The sequence below is a fragment of the Eutrigla gurnardus genome (assembly GCF_963514095.1).
Source record: "Eutrigla gurnardus genome assembly, chromosome: 18".
NCBI classification, from domain to species: domain Eukaryota; kingdom Metazoa; phylum Chordata; class Actinopteri; order Perciformes; family Triglidae; genus Eutrigla; species Eutrigla gurnardus.
This window is the reverse complement of record NC_139929.1, coordinates 10,606,248-10,629,142: the sequence shown is the minus strand read 5'-3', so window position 1 is coordinate 10,629,142 and position 22,895 is coordinate 10,606,248. Positions and strand designations below refer to the sequence as shown.

At 43.2% G+C, this 22,895-nt stretch overlaps 2 protein-coding genes across 3 annotated transcripts; one reads left to right on the top strand and one right to left on the bottom strand.

The window, feature by feature from the left end:
• Positions 1–1,317: 1,317 nt before the first annotated feature.
• ppp1r16a (protein phosphatase 1, regulatory subunit 16A) lies at positions 1,318–14,556 on the bottom strand. Of its 2 annotated transcripts, none has more exons than XM_084033158.1 (11): positions 14,456–14,556; positions 6,779–7,863; positions 6,493–6,563; positions 5,604–5,749; positions 5,150–5,253; positions 4,812–4,936; positions 4,316–4,441; positions 4,158–4,233; positions 3,788–3,917; positions 3,517–3,679; positions 1,318–3,412 (listed from the first exon to the last, which is right to left on the bottom strand). In XM_084033158.1, exons 2-11 carry the CDS (start codon positions 7,023–7,025, stop codon positions 2,879–2,881), a joined length of 1,722 nt encoding a protein of 573 aa, XP_083889284.1. In that variant the 5' UTR covers positions 7,026–7,863; positions 14,456–14,556; the 3' UTR covers positions 1,318–2,878. The 2 variants fall into 2 exon arrangements, with proteins under 2 accessions (XP_083889284.1, XP_083889285.1); XM_084033159.1 differs by lacking the exon at positions 14,456–14,556 and adding an exon at positions 11,450–11,555.
• Positions 14,557–18,547: 3,991 nt separating this feature from the next.
• foxh1 (forkhead box H1) lies at positions 18,548–20,937 on the top strand (the record flags this gene model as incomplete). Its single annotated transcript, XM_084033324.1, has 3 exons — positions 18,548–19,027; positions 19,620–19,724; positions 19,969–20,937. 3 exons carry the CDS (start codon positions 18,548–18,550, stop codon positions 20,935–20,937), a joined length of 1,554 nt encoding a protein of 517 aa, XP_083889450.1.
• Between the last annotated feature and the right edge of the window lie 1,958 nt (positions 20,938–22,895).

Here is a 22,895-nt window from a genome sequence, read left to right as displayed (position 1 = left end):
TATATAAAGCACTGCTGCATTCAAAACCCCCATACTGATTTTATGTTGCTACTTGGAGGCAGTCACACATGGTAGCAACCTATAAAGTTAACATGGCACACATGAACACATTTAGACAACTGTGACCTAAGGGAGTGGATGTTGCAACACTGGGTGTTTTGCTCGGGCTTGCAAGGAATCACAGGGAAGCAATTTGGTCGGATCCTTTTAATCTATCATGTGCCCTGCATTAACAACAAGGGGATTTCTGAGAAAGACCCTCAGAGTGCAAAGGTTAATGCACATAACCAGAAAACAGACTTTGAAACAAGACTGAGAAACAGTTTTTGAATAAAGTCTATGGGTGGTAGCGACCTGAGATAAAGCAAAGGGAATCACATTACACCAAAAAGAACAAAGTGTTAGGAATGAAGGCGGGAGTTTGGAAGACATTTGTTAAGCAAAAAGCTTCCTCTGTGTGTCTTTTGTTTGTGCAAGAGAATGTAAGCCACAGAAAATAGCTGTCTGCGTGCGAGAAGCACAAAGTGTGGTCAGAAAAACCCTCAGAGGACTTGGAAAGGACATTTGATATCCCAAACCAAAATGGCGGTAATGCCCCTGTGATTTGTGTGTCATGCTGTGCATATTTTAGCAGCATCGCATAAGAGTTTGTTCCATTTATCTGCTCCTATAAAAAGTTTTAAAAGACAAACCGACATTGCGTTATAGATAATTATGTCAAAACAGCTCTCTCATAGTTCTTTGGTTGCCAGTCAAAACATGTTTGAACAGAAGCGGCTTCCATTTTTAACACACCGTATGCACAGCTGTTACCAAGGCCACATACAACAGTGTTAGCATGCTGGAAGAAATATGTAAGACAGCAACTCGTAGCCTTCCAATACCCTGGAACTGTTTTAGCCACATGTACTAGTTATGTGTGCAGTGTCATGTGCTGCCCTGGCAGGTGCATCAGAACGGACTGTGACATTCCAGATGAGCTGAAAGTGAATGACCACGTGATATAAGTGGAAGCGAAAGTGCATTGGAGGAAAAGTGTGTAATGTGCAACTGCTCACCACTAGAGGGAGACATCCTCAACATCAGGTAAACGAGACAGTCCAGGGACAAAGGTCAGAGTCTTGTCTCGTTTTAATCACAAGGGCATTATTTGACCTTGACTAATGTGTTAAAAGCCACAAAAACATAATGTGATGGTGTTTTGTTTTATTTTACAAACACATTTATCTGATTCCATCCTTTTAAGACCAAGGGATGTAAACTTATGATCCATTGAATAAATCTATCCACTTGCATAAAAGACAAACACAAAAATAATTAGTGAAAACAAAGCGGTGTTTCTTTATGTTTTGTTTTTCTAAACAGGTCTCAGTAAAAATCACTAACAAAACTAATTTGCAATACAGAAATTAGAGTGCATTGACAGCACATCAAGTTGAGGATAGATCATTTTATCCCACTGCTCACCAAATGTACACGTGGGACTCTGTGCAAGCATTGCAAACCTCTATCAAATTTGCCACCTGAAGAAGGCACAACCCTTTGACATATAATCATCATCAAGTTTGTCAAAAAAAACTATATCTCATATCTTTGATAAATATCTTGCTTTCAGACTTTTATCTCCCCCCCCCCCCAAACAATAACTGTACACCATCAACCATATTCAGTATCAGATCAGAATAAATAATGTGATTTCATTCAGAGGGTAGAAAAATAGAAATACTGACAGAAAAATAGAAATCTAGAAGTGATAAAAAATGGGCGTAGTAAATTATCCACTGATTTAAATATATGTAGATCATCTCACATTCTTTCAAAGAAAAACAATTTACAATCTTCTTTAAATGTATGCTTTTCTGTGCACTGGAAAAGTAACAACAACAACAAACCCTCAGAAATGTTTCAGTCCAAGAAAATCAAGTAATCAAGTAAGGAAACAGTCCTTGTTTTCATATTTGTGCAAATGTTAGTACTGTAATGTATAATGAAACTACCAGGACCAAACAATCTCTTCACCACCAATAATGTATGCAAATATAGACCAAGTACCCTTCATAGCACTCAGTAAAGAAAACATAACCTTAACCTCTTAAATTTTTACAAATCATCTCGAACTGCTCATCAGTTTCATTCACATTCACATGGATAATTTTCATGATTCTAAGGCTTTTCAATGAAATGTCAATGCACGGCAGTTTAAGCAGTGAAGGAAGAGATTAATAAACTAATGACCAAAGAGGAAGTAAATATTTGCTTGTGATGACAAAACTGTAGTTCTCGTCTGAGCCACTAGATGGACATCTGACATCCAACAGATTGTGCAATATTGAAATAAGAGAGAGCAAAAGACCTTTAGAGAAAAGGGTGCATCATATTGCTAAAAAAGGAAGGTGAAGCAAATTGGTACAAAGTAGTACAAAGATTGCACTTCAGTTCACTGAAACGCAGAATAGCTCAATCCCTCATTGGCAAGTGGCCTTAATTAATGCTGAGTTCACACTATGAACGACACAACAACATTCTACAAGTCATTTTAGATGGAGGTTGGTGACATGAAGCAACAAAATGATGCCCGATACTTCTAATGACACAGTGAAGTGTCAACCAATCACAAGTGTTTGTTTCACCCTGTTCCATTACAGCTAAAAACATCATGTTGGCTAGTTCCCAGTGCTATTAAACCACATAACTACATCAATATGCACATCAACGGCAACTCAAGGACAATGCAGCTGGCAGCTTTTTGTTGCTTTTGTCATTCGCAGTGTGAACATAGCATTACAGTTGTCAATTATTCGTTTTTTTTTTTTGTCACTTTGGAGTGTAAAATGCCTAGTTTCTCTACTCTGTAGGCAATATGTGTGTGTCAGGCTGTCTACATGAGTCCACAGCAAGGCTCCTTATTGTTAGACTGGTCCTCCTCAGGGGCTCTGAGTTTGAGAAGCGGGGGGTCTCCACTGGCTGGGGTAAAGTACACCTGGCTCGGGGAGGCTGGCTCCTCTGTGCTGGGCGTGATTTGGAGCTCTGCTTGGGCCTGAGTGGTTGCCACTTCGGCCACTGCGATAGAAGGCTCCTCCTCTAAAGGAGGGGGCAGTGGTGGGGGAGGAGCTGGGTACTTATTGAGCTTGGCGGCAGCCCGCTGGCGTTTCAAGTCAGCTAGGGTTTGGTGGGATTTCTCCCGAGTCATACTGTCTCCTCCCTCTCCCTCTGCGGACCCTACCCCTGCTCCAGATGCAGGGCTGAGCTGGTACGAAGCGCTGCGCTCCATGAGACCTCCGGCGCTCCATAGCTCTCCAGGTACAGAGGAGGCCAGAGAGACGGAGGTCCCTCCATTACCTAGACTTGACACAATTTTCCTGTCTGCAGCCTCCAATTCCTCTAAACGTGACGTGGCTCCACCACCAGCAGCCTGAAACAAAACATTAAATAACACATAATAGTTGAAATCAGCTGCAACTCTTTGACAATGTGAGAAAAAAACAGTAATAACGAGACACCACTGAGCTTGCTCACCATGGTGGCATGCTGGTGCAGCTCATGGTCCGTTTGTCTGTCCTCATCGTCGTCCTGTGGTTCTGGCTGTCGGCCACGCTCCTGCCACACCATGGCCTCTTTGCGGTGCTCCCGTCGGTACAGACTGGAGCGCTCGTTCACACTGACACGACGTACCACCTTACTGTATAGACAAACGACAGAGTGGGAGACAGTAAAGCTTCACTGCTCTAATGTTACATCTTTCAACCCCTGCTTCCCTAAAGCTCTCTGGCCTAATGTCCTCTCTCACCCTCTGCTGCCAGTACTAGAGGCTCGTCTTTGCAGTGTTCCCTTCTGCCGGTCCTGGCTCTTCATGATGGCATCGTGTTTGTGCTTCAGGTCCATCAGTTTGGCTCTGACCTCTTCATCCATACACACGTCTGAAAAGGCAGTTGCAGCAAAGGTTAACCACTGGGGGCTATGAAAGGAAAGGCGCTAACAAGAATGCTATAATTGACAGACATTTAAGAAATGGGTGAGGATAATTAGTTCCTATTTTTACACAGGCCGTTATTACACTTGAGGCATTACATCATTAAGATGTGAGAAGGTAAAAGGTACTTTCAGGTACAGAATTCCGCTATGAGGCAACACAGGAACAATTGTCTCTCTGGTCTCACCCAGGGGCGTCTCCTCCAGGACAGACTTGGTGTCTAAACTGGCTCCATGGGCGACCAACAGTTCCACCATTTGGATCTATGGAACAAAACAACCATATTAATAGATAAATGAAGAAAAGTGGAAGATTCTTACCCTCTGCCTTATATGCAGCACCTACTTGTCCCCAGCAGGAGGCGGCGTGTAGCGGCGTCCAGCCATCAGAGTCCTTCACCTCCACCAGAGCTCTGTGCTCTAGCAACAGTTCCCCCACAGACACATAGCCGTTAGCAGATGCTATATGGAGCTGAGAGAGAGCATTGGTCATTTAATTGGTGACCTAGCGGGAGGCACTTCTAAATTGTAGGGTTTAACTCAAAGCAGAAAAAACACCTCGTGTAAAAGACAAAGTCCAAATGCAGTTTGAAAAAAAAAAGAAAAATGGATCAAAGTCTTTAAAAATAAAGGAAATTGCTGCATTTTATTTTTATACTCTACTGCTAAATTAAACTCAATTTACACTCCTGTCTTAAACCTTTGGAGAAATCCTTAGTAATTAAGAAATTCCAGCCAATTACATTCCTTTATAACAGTTCAAATCCCTGGCCATGCTTATGCATTCATGTATTATTTCTTAAATGTTCTTTATGTATACACTTCATGTCCCTCGGTCTCACCGGTGTTGCTCCATTAGCATCCTGTGCGTTCAAGTCTGCTCCGCTCTGAACCAGAGCCCGAATGTCAGCCAGCATGGTGGCCTCTTTAGCCCCTCGACATTCATCTATATGGTCCTGAGTTATCCCTACAGGCAGACAGAAACAATGGTAGCACACTAACAGCCTGAGTGTACAGATGTCAAAGACATTAGATTTTTAAAATGATGAATGAATGTTAGGCTTGTAAGAAAAATGTGACATTTGATGAAACAGATGAACAGATGACTACAGAGGAAAATGAGCTTTTAGCTATAATATAATAAACTAATAACATGCCGGATTCGACTCATCTTACTGACCCTGTTCAGCCATAACCATCTCCAGCAGCTCAAGGGTGGCCTCGTCTTCACAAAGGTCATAGGGCATGTTGCCATCCGCATTGACAGCCAGCAGATCAGCACCACTAGAAGCATGCATGCACCACATGCAAAGACACACGGATGAGCAGCCACTCAGGAATATGCATACACATTGTTTTGAAAGTCAAGCTGAGCCTTATTTGCATCGTTTATGTAAACTAGCCTCTTGTCGAGAAGGCTCTCGGTCGGTTTGGTCTACAAAAAGAAACCATTCCGCATTCAAGCAGGATTTATATTATATAGCAACATTTTTCCTAATACAGCTCAGAAAAAAAACTCCACAATAAATCAGCTCAACAAGTTCTACACTTTGTTACCATCATGATGGCAGGAAAAAGGTTTTATGGTTTAAAGGATGCATGAATGTTTGGCTGAAATTAATAAGAAAACTCACGCCTGAATCAGGAGCTGCACCAACCCAGTGTGTCCACAGGTGGCAGCAGCATGCAGCGGCGTCCACAGCTCACTGTCACATGCGTTCACACAGGCACCAGCATCCAGCAGGCACTGCACCATCTCCACAAAGTCATCAATGCAGCACTGAGGAGAGAGAGCCGATGCAGAGATGTATGAAATGTGAGGGAAGGGAAGAACAACAGGCTTAGAAAACGTACTATGGGCAAAGAAGCATAAAGAGCAATGTTGAAATCTATGCATAACTATTTCAGGCAAGTAATACATTGGCTTGGGTAATAGCAGCATTTGCGTGCATGGCCCAGCTCTCTGGTTTTCTTCTTGGAAAACGTAGTGTTTACACAGCAGAGTCAACTGCTTTTATAAAGAGTCCTCTGTGCTCAAAATACCCGTCTCATGAATTTATAGTAGCATGTGTATGTGTCCACATATAAAGAGAGCAAAACAGTACGGGAGACAGAGTGCCCATCTGCGTAGTAAAGATTTTTGTGATGCTTTAGATTTGCGCGTTTCAAGGTCCCGACAAACAAAAGGAAAGGAATGCAGGCCTAACCAAGTTGCCCTCACTCTTCAAAAAGGCCGGCCCTTGAACGTGCTCGTGTAAACTGACTTAAGATAAGTTACGGTTAAGACAAAATAAAAGCAAACAGTACTTAGAGAGCTCAGAGCTGTGACCGCACGCTACATAAACACACTACTCAAAAGATGACCTGCGTCTTTAAGGTCACAATAGTGTTGGCGCGTGGCACAGGGTTCTGATTTTATTTTGGCTTAGTTGTGCATTTCAGTGAACCCACTCGGTGGTGTTTGCAGGTGGGAAGCCAGTGAGGGACTGCTCTGGTGACAGAACTGAGTGTATGTGTAGGTACCTGATGCAGGGCTGTCAGTCCATCCTCGTTGACCAGATCTGGGCTGACACCACTGTTCAGCAGCTCCCTCACTAGAAGCACAAACACACAGGCTGCATTATGACTGGCCACCAGGGCAAAGTCCTTTCCTCATAAAACATTATAACACTTGTACATTTTGATTGGCCTATTGAATGGTCTGAAATCACTTCATCCTGTCTTACTTCTAATTTAATAAATAGTAGTGTTTAAGCTCTTCAGCCCATAACTTGTAATGCTCTCTAGGAGTGTGTGTGTTTCTACCAACCTTCTTCCAGGTCGTTGCGTGCCGTTGCATCCAGCAGGGTGATGGACTTGGGGAATGTAACTTTGGTGGTGCGCTTCTTTTTCTTATCCGCTTTGGCCCTGGACCCTCGTGCTGTGTCCTTCTCCATCTGTGCCCATCCCTTCAGCTGCTGGGCGCGCCGCTTCTGCGCGTGCTTCAGGCGTTCGGTGGCACTCAGACGCCCAACTGTGGCCATCTCAGCCAGCAGCTCGCCGTGCTCTTCTGCCATACCACCACAACACTATGAATGAATGTCAACGTGGCTTTGCTTCCCTGTTCCTGTTTCTTTTAGTCCAAAAGGATATTGAATATAAAAGTTTCAGGTTTTCCCCTTAAAGTGGCCCTTCTGTAAGGCCAACAGGCCTTCGTTAGGGCCTCTGGGACAAACAGATACTGCAGTTTATCTGAAAATGTATGAAAAAAATTCAAGCCAGCAGCAAAAATATCCAAATTATGATGAAAGAAAACAACTTATGTTGTGCATTTAGGTAACGGATATCTCCATGATTTCAGAAAAATGCAACACTTGCAACGTCTCTTTCCCATCTTTCAGATAATAACAACCCTTATTGTGCCACTGAAAAAAGGGGGGAGAAACATATCCAAAACATTGTCATTCCTGTCAGTCCTCCCATCCATAGCAACTCTTGGTAACTTGGCCTATGATCCACTGAGAGAAAAGACGGACAGAAAGAGAAACGGGCAAGAACGGCAGAGTCAAAACATTCTCCAGGTCGGATCCTCCATCTGAGCTTCTAATCCAAGGTGGTGGTGTCCAAGACTTGGATCCAACAGAGGAGTCAGTCTTTGAGAATCCATAGTGAGAATATTGTGGCAGCGAGCAACAAATCCACAAGATAGGAACAACTGGGGAGTTTAAGCAATGACAAAAAGTCCTGCTTTAGTTAAACCAGTGACAGGATTCAAGCGGGAGGAGAGACTTTTCCAAAGTCGACTTGTTGTTGTTGTAACTGTTGGTAGACTTTTTGGGAGGTCACCAGAAGGAGAGAGCTGGAAACGAAGGTTTCAATGATTTGTCCTTCAACGTCATTGTCTTCCGTCTACAACTGTGGGCAGAGAGAGGAGGGGGGGGGGGGGGGGGGGGCAGGGAAACAAAATGTGAGTGCTGTGTTACAGTATAGTGTACGCACGCTGCCCTCGTAATCCTGTTATCTTTAACCCCTGAGCTCCTTCCCCCCCCCTACTCCCTCCTCTCCCACTCCTCTCCCGGAGGAAACCTGAGACGGTGGGACGCTTTTCATTAATGATTGACACACCCTGCAGCCTGACACACACTTTGCTGCCACTGGCAAACACATGAAGGAAGACCGATAGAGGAGATGTAGCAGAGAAGTGGATAAATAGCTGGTATGTGACACGTTTCAGTGCAAGTACCAACACTGGCAACCTTGCTCTCGTTGCATTTCGTTAGCTTCCCAGGTAACTCACCTGGGCTCACACACACACACACACACTCTGCTCTTTTGAGGCTACTCATTCATTATTTAGGCCCGGGGCCTGTGAGCGCTGAGAGGAAGGTCAACTAGAGGCACTCAGTGAGATAGAGAGAGTGACTGACGAGACCGTGGGCCACAGAGCCTCTGCAGCAAGCGGCCAACTACCTGAAAAGGTGGGAAACCACAGTGAATTTTAAATCAGCTGATAGCTTGGCAAGCAGTTGCAGTGTGATTGCTAATAGACAGGTAGCGGTTACATGGCTACTCTTTGGTTCATCTCTCAATGAAGTGAAAGTAATGGGTTTAAAAGTGTTTAAGACCTAAAATTGCAATAGTCCTTGCCTTGAGAACAGGCAGATTTTTGTAATGTGTTCCTTCACTAAGCCTTCCTACTATTTTTAGGATACCTAACTCGACCCTTTGTCACAAGCTACAATGTAAGGATTTCCTTAGTTTGAAGCAATAGGCTTAACTCTCCCCCTTAGCTTGGAATGCACAAGATTGAGACGTGTGAAATTTATAATGCCAATGATGGAGAGACTTTCTTTTAACATGTCTTCCTCCTGCAGGAAAAATGAGTCCATGTTCTTGTCAAAGGTCAACAGGAAACAAAGTAACACTGAAGGAACAATTAAGGCTCGGCCTAATAGCCAAACCTGATGTTGGTGTGTTTAACCACAGTTAACAAATGAAAAAGGGAACACGTTTTGTGGTATTTTAAGGGGCTTTAAAAGGGAGAAAGGATTGGAGAAATAAAGAAAATTCCTGCAGGAACTTAGCGGCTGTATTAGCGGGATAATGCCTGACACAATCTGAAAGGTCAGTGGAATAGGGATCCTAATCTTAAACGTTAGTACTGTGTGGCTCACAAAAGAAACTCCATTCTGAACGAACTCTCATGAGGCTGCATTTGACTCAAATTCCAGATGACTCAGAAGCAAACACAAATGTGTTTTATTTAAGAGTTTGTGTCAAATGCAGTGGTGAAAAATGGCCTTCAAAACAGACCCAGACATAAACAACAAGAACAGATTGGGCATGTCACAATGCAGCCAGTTGCACTGTGCTTGTGTTGATTTGTGCAAATCAGAAGTTTCAATAAATGTTTACAGTTTTTGTGAACATGACTCTTCCAGTGTATACTGTTTGACTGGAGTCCATTCATCTTTCAGATGAGTCGACTATGAAAAACCAGCAGTGTTAATTTCAGCTTCAACTTGATGACAGTGCGTACTGGGCTCAAGTTTGATGGCTTGATTTGACTATACTATCTGTAATATTACCTATGATTGTGAGTGAATGAAGGCTGCCTTAATTTGAAGGCATTATAATGTTGAAGTGAATGACATTTATGTTATATAGCGTAAATAAACTCACTACAAACTCCCATTAATGTATAAAGCAGCTTGGAGGCTACAGTGTGGGTCACATACGGAGCAGCATTGTCTCCATCTATTTTTATTTTAGCAACAATTACTGATCATGTGATCATGACAATTAAACCGGTTTACTGTATGCTCCACCCAGACCACACAACCTCACCTGACTGCACAAGTGATATTTATAGTACTATAAATATATCTAATTTTCAGGATATTTAAGCATATTTTTGTGTAATGTTGGATCAGGGATGTTTTAGTGTTCCTTCAAAACAGAAAAACAAAGTGAAGCTTCGGTGGGTGAGAGGTTATTTACATATAAACTCATTTCTGGCTTGTGTTGAAAACATCAGGACAACACCAACCAAAACAGACCTTTTCTATCTGTTAATTTGACCAAGCTTTGGTCCAATTATCATCTCTCAAACGATCATAGTCTAGATTCACCTGACGGACAAAACCCTCATCGAGAACTCCAGCTTCTGCCTTTAACAGCCAACGATTCTTTTAAGTGTTTCTTAATGGACCACAATAGACCATGTCGAGGCTGTGTCAGGAAGATGTTATTTATAAGGTAATATACCTTTATATATAGGTCAACTTTGACACATAAACACATGTAAAGTCACATTTACATGCACAAACACACACATAATCATTCACTCGGCACACAGGACAATGTCTCCTGATTATCCGTCTTGGCCAGACAACTCAAATCTCAGCCAAAGCCAATCAGTGTGGGGTATCAGGGGGAACGGAGCTGATGCACAGGCTCAGACAGTACGATGTTTACTGGCTGGTCCAGGTACACAAACATGAAGGACGCATTGTGTAACACTAAGAACACGGGTCAAAAAAACACGCTTACTCGTCCACCCAATCAATCCAACCCAGGCCTCATCATCATCATGGAGGTACACCCACTCTGCTTTCACACACTGTAGTAGAGTTATACCATAGTAATATGTTTCCCCTCGACATGCTTAAAACAGACAGTCAAGAACAAATATATTCAATAAATGTGTTAAAATGGAAATAGCAGGCTGTGCATGGGAGTCAGTCACCACTTCTTCTTTCTCGTGTATGTAAACCACGACTTAACAAGTGTTTGCATCAAACGGAATGTGCTCTAATTTAAAATGGACTCTCTTAACCATAACCTTTCTGTTCAGTACGTGCTGCAGAGTCTGAGAGTGGAGACGAGGGCGAGGGCTATCATTTGGAAGGAACTAAACAAAGTAAAAACCAGGGTGTGGTGGAAAAGAGAGGGGGGAAAAAGCTGTAGGATCCTCTCAGCTGTGTTTGTCTGACAGACTAGCAGCTCAGTCAGCCTCAGTCTGCTGGCTGGCAGCAATCAGCCTACTGTCCCACACTAACCAGCAGCAAACTAGTAGCAAGAGTGATCCATAAACACTAGCATTTCTGGGTACATTTAGCAAGGTTGTGATCCAAAGTAGATCACAAAATATCTTGCCTTTAACATTTATTGTGTCTCCTGTGATTTGAAAATCGCAGGAGGCCATATTTTCAACATCAGGTTTTAAAGTCAGTTGCTGGCAAGAGTTTCTTTTCTAAATTTGGATTTTAATGTTGAAAATCTTCACAGGCAGAAACGGCTCTTTCTACACAAACAAGAGCAACAACATCCAAGTATATTATTAACAAATTAACTGACCCACCATATACATGTATAAACCCAGACATAAAGATCAACTGTTACTTTGGGAGAAAGTAATTAACAGAGTACCGATACCAGTATAGGAAATGCCTCTACAGCACAAATGGACATAATTATTTCCGTGATGTTCTGATCTTACCTCATCCATCCATGTGTACCTTGCAGATTAAGCTCTTAACTGTATGTATCCCAAAAGGTTGACTGAGAACTTGCTATCAGTGCATGCAGCGACCTAACCTCGTGTAACATTTTATACGTAGGACCTTAGGACTGTCCCTTATAAATTGAGCCTCTACACACATGCAGAATGGGGAATTTGTGACTCTAGAGCCTTGTGATTCTTTGAGTCAGGCAGAACCCAGACAGACGGAAAAAGACGAGGTGAGATCACCGATATTGTACAGTCTCTTGGCAAAGCACATGCACGCTGAGGAATACAACTAAACACGTTGTGTGAAACTGTCCCTGCATCAATCCGACGTTTGTCGACTTTTTCCACCTAATGACCTCACAGGAAGGGCCGTCTGCAGCTTCTGAGGAACAGAATCTTTCTGTCAACAGCTGGAATGAATAGCCCAGTATTAATACACGCACAAACTGAAGCTCATGCATTTATCGAGTGGGTGGTACCTGCAGTGAATGTAAAAGCTTGTGACTGAACTCACAAGAACACAACAGAACACGCAGCTAAAACTCCTGCTCAGCCTTAAATCTGGCTTTACTGGAGGAGGGCGAACAGAGCTGCGTGCGTTATTCACGGGTTCGCCATCACGGAATGACATGGCTCAGCTGTTGTGTGCGACAACCAGTCCAGTGTACTGTTCGGTGTGACCCGCGGGACCTTGTTGATTGAAACAAACAATGCTGAGTCAGTGCAGCTTGATGATTCGGGAACACTCCCGCTTGCTATCTGAGCGAGTGCCAAGTGACCTGCCCGATATTCAGAGCGGGTTTTTATCCATGACAGTGCAACATAAAATTAAAGGAAGTCGAGCTGAAATAGTTTGTTGGTGACTCGATAAGCTGTTGGTTTGACAAACTCTGGACAACTACTTTTCTGACATTTTCTTTAATCAATATATCAAGAAAATAATCAGCACATTAGTTGCAGCCCTCGTGGGGAAGACAAATCTGAAAAGAGAGCGAGAGGGAGTGAGAATAATGGTTTGAGCTGCTCCATATAATCACTCAGCAATCGCAGTAATGCTGCAGAGTAGCCAGAGTAGAGAGAGATCAAATGGCCATGCAGAGAAAAAAACACAGAGAGAGAGAGAGAGAGTGTGTGCATGTAATATAGAGATATACTGGAGATTTGGAGATATATTGACAAACAGACAAAGAGGCGCTGCTTTTTCTGGAGTACAGGATATGGTACGAGAAGGCAGGAGGATGTGGAGGAAAGAATGTGAAGGAGATAGGGGATAGTATGAGGAGGAGGGGGAAGGATGGGGAGGAGACAGACTGGCCCACTTTAACTCCTCTAACTGCTCCCAAGCAGGAAGTAGGGTCATGTCATGCATGCAAAGTGGACAGAAAAATAGGGATAAAGAATTTGTACATTGTGCCCACGTGATGAGATTAGATATATGACATCCATCAGAGGAATCTTCTTGCCGTTAAACATTCACACGGGATGGTGAACGAACGCCTCGCTAGGAAAAGACAAGGGGGGAGTTTCTGCACGAGAGAAGGAATGTAGCAGAGAGCCAAACCTTAGCAAATACAGTTTGACCTTTAAAAGAACTGCGTAAGTCATTTGTTGGAACCATCTTATCATGAAGAACACAAGTGTATTAGGATGAAAAATAACTATTTTTTAACTCCCACTGGGTTCAGGCCTTCATCCTTCTCCAATATCTAATAAAACCTGTTCTGTTGAGATAACGTTTTGTCAGCATAATGGATGATGCACACCTTGGATCTAAATTAAATGCATCACAGAGGTTACAGTCTCCTGACGTATACATGCAATGTTGAAATGTAATCAAACCTTTTTATGATTCCCTTCTAGATCATCGACACCATGCGTGTGCTGTCATCAACACGGCCTATGTTGTGAAACCGTGCAAATATTTGCCCATACATACCAAGGAAATTGCTATTGAAGAAGTACTTTGACCACATGTGCTAATAGTTGTGAGAAAGCTGGCTTGACAAGAACAGATAACGGTGAGATTGTTTACATTAATAAGTAAGTGATGTGTTAAAGTCAAATAGTTTGCAAATTACAATATACTGTAAAAACTCCTAGATTTTTTCCCCCTTGAAACAACATTCCTCCACAGATGATTGGCATTTTTGCTGGATGAATGACTGAAACTATTCATCTAAACGTATTGACCTAATGGATGATCAATTCTCTCAAATGACAGCTTGTTTCAGCTCTACAGAATAAACTGGGGACATGGTGAGCTGTACAATCTATACAACAAGAGGACGAACAGCACTGGGTTGGCATATGACCCATTTGCCACTGAACTATGAGCTGCAGCTCGTACTATAAAAGTCATATCACATTTATGTCAGCCTATGGCGCTGATAGTAATAAGACTTTGCACCTGTTGCCCTATCACGACGCTGCAGTGTGCTGGATTAGATATTAGCCAGGAAACTTAAGCGAAAACCCACCGTGTAACTATCCACTTTGACGGTTGCTACAATGACTGTAAATGGCCATTAAACGCTTAACAAGCGGCGGCGGAAGCGTTTGCTGTCGTTTGTCTCATAACGTCGCTGTGTGGGTGTGAGATTAAGATAACTGTGAGCAGCAGATTAGCTAACATTAACCTACCTAGCGGTCCGCAGACGGGCTCAACAGGTGGCTAAGTCTGACAGGTAACGTAAACAGCTCGTTTAAGCTAGCTGGCTTCATTCATCGCGTCCAGGTGCAGACTCGGTTCACAACGGCGAGTTTACCCCAACTCGGTGACTATTATCGTTAAAAAAAAAAGTAAAGAGCACTTACGTTAACGTCACCTTAGCCTCAGGTTAGCTTACTTTTCAGCCACAACCAGAGTCGCGCCGGGTGTTTTAGCGAATTGAATGTTACGTCGACTTAATTTACTTTGACAGACGCCAGTTAAAGCGAGCAGGGTGCGCAGTACCGACGTAAAAAATGAGAGAAAACAACGTGGCGACGTCTTACCTGTCAGCTGTGGCTCCTGTGCAGGTCTGCGGCTGTGAAACTAAATCAGCTGCTGTCCCCTGCTCCCTGCTCCCTGCTCCCTTCTCCAGTCAGCCCTCGGGGGAAATGCTTCACCATAACAACCGGACCTGCGCTCTCTCCTCCTGCAGCGCACACCGTCCACCAGGGGGCGACAAACGTCTGCAAGATGTGGTGCAGGTCTGCAGGTTGGATTCAAGTGCAATGGAAAATAACATTATAAGGAATTAAAAAAAACTCAATTCCAATATAAATAGGAATCTAATATGAAAGACATGTAGCTGCTGTATCAGTGAAACAAATAAATAATGAATATCAGGAGTCAAGATGAGAGGAGACATGGATAAATTGCTCAACTCTTTTTGAGGAAGGAGCAATGTTTTTTTCTCTGGCAAATTGAAATACTGATTTATACTCTAATGTGCCGATTGAAGTTGAGGCATGAATAAAAAATGTAAAGCACAGATGAACGTGATCCCAGATGAAGCTGGCATTGCAGTCATATTCACCACAGCACTTCCCTGCAAGATCACTTTTAATTAGAGTGCAACAGAATCAATATTAGACACACATTTCAAGTCCAAGTATTATTATAACTGAATATCAATAAAGCCAACCAACTGACGGTCTTAATTGAAAGGAAACAGCATCAGAATCAGTTGTAAACCTAGAAACAGACAGTGATGACCCTGTTATCTGCTGACCCCTGCAGTGAACTGGCCGACCAATAAAGCAGTGACACTCTGCAGAGATGCAATGAGGGAACAGCTTGGGAGCATGACATACTGTTACATCTCTGGTCCTCGGGATAAGATAAGATAACTTTATGATGTTTCAATTTTTGGAACATTTTCACGAAGGATCGGGTCAGCACCTTTCAGCATATTGTAATGAATGTGATCTGAGATGAAACTAGACTTCTACACCTCCTTGTGGCTATGTTTTCCGGTTCTATCTAAGTAAATCTAGCTGTTGATGGGAGACTTTGGCCAATCACAGGTCATTTTAGAGAAATTACATACCTGTGTTTCACGTGCATGGTCCTTTAGATGGTAAGAGCCTGACATGATAGAATGCCCTGCAGAAAAGGGTGCTATTCAAGCACTGGCAACAACTCAAAGAGATTAATCAAAAAGAGAGTCTGACAAAGTGTTGCTACTAGTTTAATCTTCTGCCAGGTCATCTAAAATGACCAATTTGTGCACAGGGTGTTGGTTTTGTGTGCCCATATTTTTTTTTAGAAATCTATCTTTGAGAAGTTTGCATTTCCTGTAACAAAATGAAGGTGAATGGAATTTCATTTGTGATCCCCACAGCATTGAAAAATGGCATTTTTACAAAATTGAACAGCAATGCATCATTCCAAAAATAGTCCAGAATACTCTAAGTAATCTAAACACTCACGCTTCTTTGGAACTACCCTAATACCCAGAACAAATCATTTGGTGTACGTTATAGGGAAACTGAGGGAAAATAGCAGCAACAAAGCTGTGACAGCACAACGAAAGCTTCCCTCTCACTTTCTCTGTCTCCATCACAAAGGGCTAAACCTCATTCCTCCTCTCCATCTCAGTTCCAGGATGCATCCCAGGGCAGCTTAGGAGGGATTTGTCCAGACACAATCAGTCTGTGTGAAGCCTCGTCCTGGATGCTATCCTATTCATATGGTCTCCCATTCTTCTCATGCATGGCTCACTAATCCAGGCGCAACCTATTAATTGCACTCCTGCAGACAGGAAGAGATAGATCGACAGTTTGTATTTAAATCGGTGTTTTGCACTGAGCACTTCTCTGTGAGAAGGTGTGTGAAATGGGTCCAGGTTTTGCCTGTACATGTCTAGTTGTCCACCTCACTAAAACAGATCATTCTCATTGAAATGAAACTGAACAAATGTACTGTCTCTGAACAGAGCATGCTTCCTGTGTGACTCGTTTAGAAGTGACTCAAGCTTCTTGTTTCATTTTGGGTGAAACCACTAGAGGGTGGCAACGTTTCTGGCTATGCAACAGAGTGTGAGACAACCAGAGAAGAAAATCACTTATGCAAATTGCAGCAGGTTATGGGGTTTTGCTGCTTATCGGGAGAGAAGCCATCTGAGCTGGAAAACAAGGTCAAACATTTTGTGTTTTACTGAAAAAAAATATATTCAAAAGTCCCAAATCCACGTGGTGAGTTAGGCTACTTAAGCGATGCCTCTGTTCAAGAAAATTAAAATAAAATGCTCTTTATATCTGCACCCCATTCACAAATTACTCCATTTGCTCTGTGAATTGGTTGGAGGCAATTTGGTGTGATTTAAATTGAAGGTGAATACATTTTTGGCATACAGGCCAAACACCGAATGTGGTTTTAATTGGGGAAAGTAGATTTCTTGGGGCAACGATTCTGGGAAACACGATCGCTCCTGTTTAAGGTGTGAATGTCCCACCTGACGACGACACTTAACAGCTTGTAAAGCGCCAGAAAACCCCACGAATGGTGTTGAATGGCCCCCGTATTTTCTTCACATGCTAAGCAGCTTGTTTGGGCAGGAACAGTCTCCAAGTTGGCCAACGGGGTTCCTGCTAATCCAACTTGTTTTCACTGTCTCGCTGGGAAGAAAGCGTTTGCACATTAGCACGACGTTAACGTGAACAAAAGACGCGCATTCCCGAAACTTAGTCTTTCAACACCGAATGACATCCTGCGCGGCCCCGAGGAGACCCCGCTGCGCGCCACCATAACGTCTCCAAACTATTTATTCTGCGTCAGTTGACCAGTTGTAAACTTTCCTCGAACTGGGAAAAACTTTTTTCAATGCGCATGCGTCGCTCCCTGGAATTACCTGCATGAATAACAGCATGCGATTTTCAGTGCGTTCCTCACAATCTAAGTATTCCAAATGACTCGGATAAATTAAGACTACATTAATTTGATGTACCCGGATGAGACGAATGGTTCCCAAATGGTTCCATTAATGTTTTCACGTTTTGTATATTAGCCATTCATTTTGTATATTGCTCACCAAATATTGTTGATTGCATGTGAGCTTCAATCGAAATTACTTCTGTTGTACCCCGCCCCCTCCCCCCCAGTGTCACTCGAGAGAGAAACGTATTCACGATTTACGAGGTGGGAAGTACAAATACTTCGTTACTGTACTTAAGTAGAATTTCCAGGTATCTGTGCTTTGCTTGAGTATTTGTTTTTTTGACAACGTTTTATTTTTGCTCCCTACATTTAAAACGCGTGTCTGTTCTTTCAGGCTCGTTGCTTAAGTTTTAATGTATTTGTGGGGAATTAATGATATTTTGTTCTTATTAATATGACGCCAGATTCAGTCACTCTTTCAAAAAAACATCCAGTAGAAATGTCCTTCATATGAATATTGTTTACTTTGAGTTATCCTACATATCAGACACTTCTTAGATAGATAGAGGACTTTTTTTAATTGTAAAGGGAAATTAAATGATCATAGCAGCATTGAATAAAAGGTGGAAAACCCACTTTCACTTTAACTCGAGTAAAGAAGTAGAACCAAGACTTTTTTTTAACACTGACATCTGAAGTTCTACTTGAGCATAGATTGGCTGTACTTTTGGCTACTCTGATTTTTGGGTAAAATGGAGATGTAAAATTAAGGTACTGCTCTTAAGTTGTAAAAAAAAAGCGTAATTGTTTGTTTTACGTGTATTGCCTCCTTCAAATACGCACTTAATACTTTAGGAGTTGTGCGTAAATCTTCTTAAAGCACTGATTCAAGCTGAATCTCTTCGTTACAAGCAGTGTGTTGATATTATCATAAGGGTTATTAACAGGTTTACTGTCTTTCTCTCGCCCCTCCTCGTACACAGACCCTCCCCAGCCCCCCGGGGCGATCAGTCATTCTGCCCTCAGATAACGCGTCACTCTCCCCTCGATTACGCAGCAGGATTTACATGAAACTGTTAATTGTTTGCTCTTCAAATAGAGTCAGCCTGGAGCCACCAGTCTGCCAGAAGTTAAGGACCGACTCTTTGACCTCCCTCCCCCCCCCCCCCTCTCCGCGTTCCTGTCCGAACGTGCGTGCCGATCTTCCCCTCTGGCTGATCAGCATGACAAAGCACTGGTCGGAGCAGATCCTCCTGGCACCACCCGCTCTGCCCCACCTTGGAGAGCAGCGCGACCATCACCTTGACTTCCACAGAAATGCGCAGCAGACCTTCCCTCGCAGCAGCAGCAGTGTAGCGCGGAGCTCTCCGACCCGACACTGGCCCCAACACCTGGCTCAGATGGTTCCCCAGCAGTTGTCGCGCTTGGAGAAACCCGCGGCGGGCCACGAACATCTCCCTAGTTCCGCGGCGTTCATGGATAACGCCGCGCCACAGGGCTCAGCGCACCCGAATCCTCAAGATGCCAACTTCAAACTGGAACCCGTTACCCGGGACTCGTGGAGCGGTGACCGGGAGAAGAGTAGCACCGGCGGTGGGAAGAAAAAGAACTATCAGCGGTATCCAAAACCACCATACTCGTACCTCGCTATGATTGCTATGGTCATCCAAAGGTCCCCGGAGAAGAAACTGACGTTATCTGAGGTAAGAATGCATTTAGATTGCTAAAGTGAACACGTTTGAGTGCCCAGTGCTGTAATTTGGGTACGGTTTGATTGATTTGAGGGTTGCACACGGTGTGATTTACGCACGGTGCTTTTTTAAAATGAATTTAATTTAATTGAATACATCTCAGATGAAAGGGTCTGTAGGAAACTTCTATCAGGAAAGTAAACCGAGTCGGAGATTTACTGTCACTTTTCCATCGATAAGACACTGACGGATCATTTTACAGTGACATAAAACAGCAGCCCCTTGGTGACACTTGAGTGACTACCGCCCCTACCATTCTTGGTTTGCGTTGATAAGACTGTGAAACCAGACACTGATCTATAAAAGTAATGCCCACAACTTAAATTCTTAAACTGATTATTTAATTCATTAACAACTTCCAAGTGAAGGGCTAAGCATTCACTCTGGATATGTATGTCACACTAACCTCTAAACTGTAATTTGTCCTCCCATCAGTGTGTATTTAGACAGCATATACCACGGCATAGTTTATCCAAATTGAAATACAGTGAAGCAGAGCATCTTCTTCAGACAACCATACTGACATTTTTGTTTTATTTTTTAGATCCTCAAGGAGATCAGCACCCTTTTCCCATTCTTCAAAGGAAACTACAAGGGCTGGCGGGATTCTGTACGACACAACCTGTCTTCGTACGACTGTTTTGTGAAGGTATGTTGAAAATGTGGACAATTCCATGTTAAGGACCCTATTTAGGCTCGTCAATGGGCTTTAGGGAAAGAGTCCACTGCTTAACATTTGCATTGCACTATCCTGAGTTTGAGGTGTGTTTGTAGAAATATCCAAACCAGTTTGGCGTTTTCAGTGATTGTTAACAGTGAAACCAGCTCAGTCCTGCCTGACTAGGTTGTTGGGCAAGTGCTCTTCTCACTGTCCATCCTCCCTCCCCCTGTAGGTGCTGAAGGACCCTGCGAAGCCACAGGGCAAAGGCAACTTCTGGGCAGTTGAGTTGAGCCGCGTCCCTCTGGAGCTCCTCAAGAGGCAAAACACGGCTGTGTCACGTCAGGATGAGACGATCTTTGCCCAGGACCTGGCCCCCTACATCCTGCAGGAACACAAGCCAGATTCTGAGCCGCCACCCCTCCCAGTCACCCCTCTCCCTCCCATGTGCTCAAGTAACCCCTCCCCGCCACAGGAGGAGTTGTTCCGACCAAAGCTGGACTCGTCCTTCGCCATCGACTCTCTGCTACACAGCCTGCGGCCACCGAGCACCTCTGGGGATGTGGACCTGTCTACCAGGGACTGCTGGGGCAAAGTTCAGCACCTTCGTACTTCACCACCTCCACGACCTCGCTACGCCTCCTCTGCCCGCAGTGTATCAGCCAGCTCCGCCAGCCCAGCCTCCACCTCCTCCTCCTCTGATGAGGAGTGGAAAGGGATGTCTCTGTCTGGGAAGCGTGTTCCTCTTGACGGTGAAGCTGGCTCAGACGGTTACGAGGACTACAGACCGCCACTGCACAAGTCAGCCCGACGGGAGACTGTCGCACCTCCGTGGGAGCTCCCTACCTCCTATGCCAAATATGCTCCCCCCAATGCTGTCGCCCCACCCAGCATGCGGTTCAACGGGGGTCCACTAATGCCGCTGCATGGTGGACTTCCACTTTACAGCTATGGCAGCTCTCCTGTGGCCCCTGGTCACTTCTTAGGGCATGCCTATTGGCCCATCCTCCCCAGTGGACGCGTTTCTGTCCAAGCCCCTCCCCTCCTCATGGACCTGGACAACATGTTGCAATCTGTGCCTCCGAATAAAAGTGTGTTTGACGTGTTGGTACCAACCAATCAGAACTCTCACCCACACCATCAACCACCCAGTCAGTACACACTGCAGAATGTGCCTCCCCTAAACAGGTATCCTCAGTACTGACCTGGAATACTGACTCGTTTCCTCACGCTGTCACTCAAGAATGCACGGACGCTAACCCGCTATGATGCAGGACAGGAGTTTTGATAAAGATCCACTAAGGAAGTACATTTCTGCTGCAGCTTTTCCTCAATGAAGTCTCAATCATTACCTCAAGAAAATTGACTATAAATTGCAAAAAGGGCTGAAGTACAGATAGCAGATTCACGTTTTTAACGAGGTGAAAGGCCAGTGTTTTTCGTCTTTTAAGGTCAAGATTTTCCTAAGCAAACACCTTGTTTAACATCAATGGGATTAGCTTTACATACCACAAACAAGCTATACAATGCAACAAGTATCTACCTCAGGCTTTCAATGAAATAGTGTGTGTATTACTACTGGCTCTTTGCACTGCCAATCTTATTTGCACTGTTTTTATTGGCTTGAATTTGCTTTCTTACACAATTTTCTTTTGCATGTTGTCTTTCTATTGTGACCGCTGAATGTATTGTTGGATCTTTTACTGGTATTTGATGGTCATGTGAAAACCTACAGCAATGAGCTGGACTGTTGATGGTACGTGTAGTAAATCTGAGCTACAAAACATCAAATGCAATATCTCTCGTCACGGTTTATCCTGCCAGCATTTCAAACAGAATATAGGGTTGTTAGGTAAATAACTAGTATACGTGCAAACATCCCTCTGTCAGGGTGTGTCTGTGTACACAGATCAGTGTGTACACACACTTGTGTTGTTTGTGAGTTTTAGTGTTTGTTCAGATGGTGAAATATACAGGAACAGGTCATTTACAGTAATGTTTTTCCTGTCTTACATTTGCGTTATTCTGGACTGTCTGCACGGGTCCTGCAGCTACAATATGGTATTAACCTGATAAACCTGATAACTGTCCTTTTTCATTTGTGTTGGATTGGTTTCACCTGACAAAACCAACCCAGAATGCTGCATGTTCTGAGGACACTGGAGAGAATCCCAGCAGTATCTACCTCAGGAGTATAATGGGCTGGGACGTGTTTCCTGTGGACTTTGCACTGCTGGTTGTTTGCACTATTTTTGATGATCTTCCGAAGGAAATTGCTTATAAATGTCAGGTGAATGTCTTTTTTCCTGAGACTTTTTTTTAAAAAGGTGTGTACAGTAGTGAGCTGGAGTGAAAACAGCTCTAAGTATAAAAAGTTATGGAATTGAACAGGGTATGTAATAAAATGCCATTTATTTTAACTATGCTGCTCAGTGTTGTATGTGGCAATAAGTTAACTAAAAGTTTACAACAACTTTATTTTCTTTTTATTGTGTTTTGGTGTCACTTTATTTATTTACATAACACAATTCTAGGGTGCTTCTTCAGACGGCTGTTTAGTTCAGCTTGGGCTACTCGCTCGACCTCCTGTGTCTTTAAAACAAGAGACTGTAGTAGTTCTGCCCAATTGACTCAAATGTAAAGATGGCAAGGAAAAGTAGCAATAGTTCAATTAACAAGTAATCCATAATAAACAAGTATAATGCATAATAAAAAGAACCCACTACAAGTAAAACCTCTAAATTTAAAAATAAAAAAATATATATTTTGGGTATTATAATGTATTGAAAGTATCAAAAGTAAAAATGTAATGTAGAACAATGTCACCTGTGTGCATTAAACATTAGATGGAGTTGAGTTTTTCTGTTGTAGCTGGTCATGGTGGAGCTAATTATATATTGTTTGGTATTAATCTATAGCAATATGTCAAATTATATGAAACGGTAACTTGTATTTTCCGGTGCTAAAAGTCAAAAGATTGGTGATTTAGAACTTAAATGACAGGCTGCTCTAATGAATACCAACAAGGTATTGTGTGGATGCTGTATTAATTAATTTGAATTGACTACGGCTGTAAATTCACACAAATACTTCTCTTGATTCATGCCCGTTTTCTGTTTAGTCTCAAATTCTCCCACAACTAGAGCACCTAAAGCGGACCGT

What these genes read in the sequence shown, in the direction of transcription:
- ppp1r16a (XM_084033158.1), bottom strand. Translation starts at nt 7,025, where the DNA reads ATGGCAGAAGAGCACGGCGAGCTGCTGGCTGAGATGGCCACAGTTGGG. An exon ending in GATGGTTATGGCTGAACAGG is followed by an intron (nt 4,937 to 5,149) that starts GTCAGTAAGATG and finishes GTCTGCCTGTAG; the next exon opens with GGATAACTCAGGACCATATA. An exon ending in ATGCTAATGGAGCAACACCG is followed by an intron (nt 4,442 to 4,811) that starts GTGAGACCGAGG and finishes GCTCTCTCTCAG; the next exon opens with CTCCATATAGCATCTGCTAA.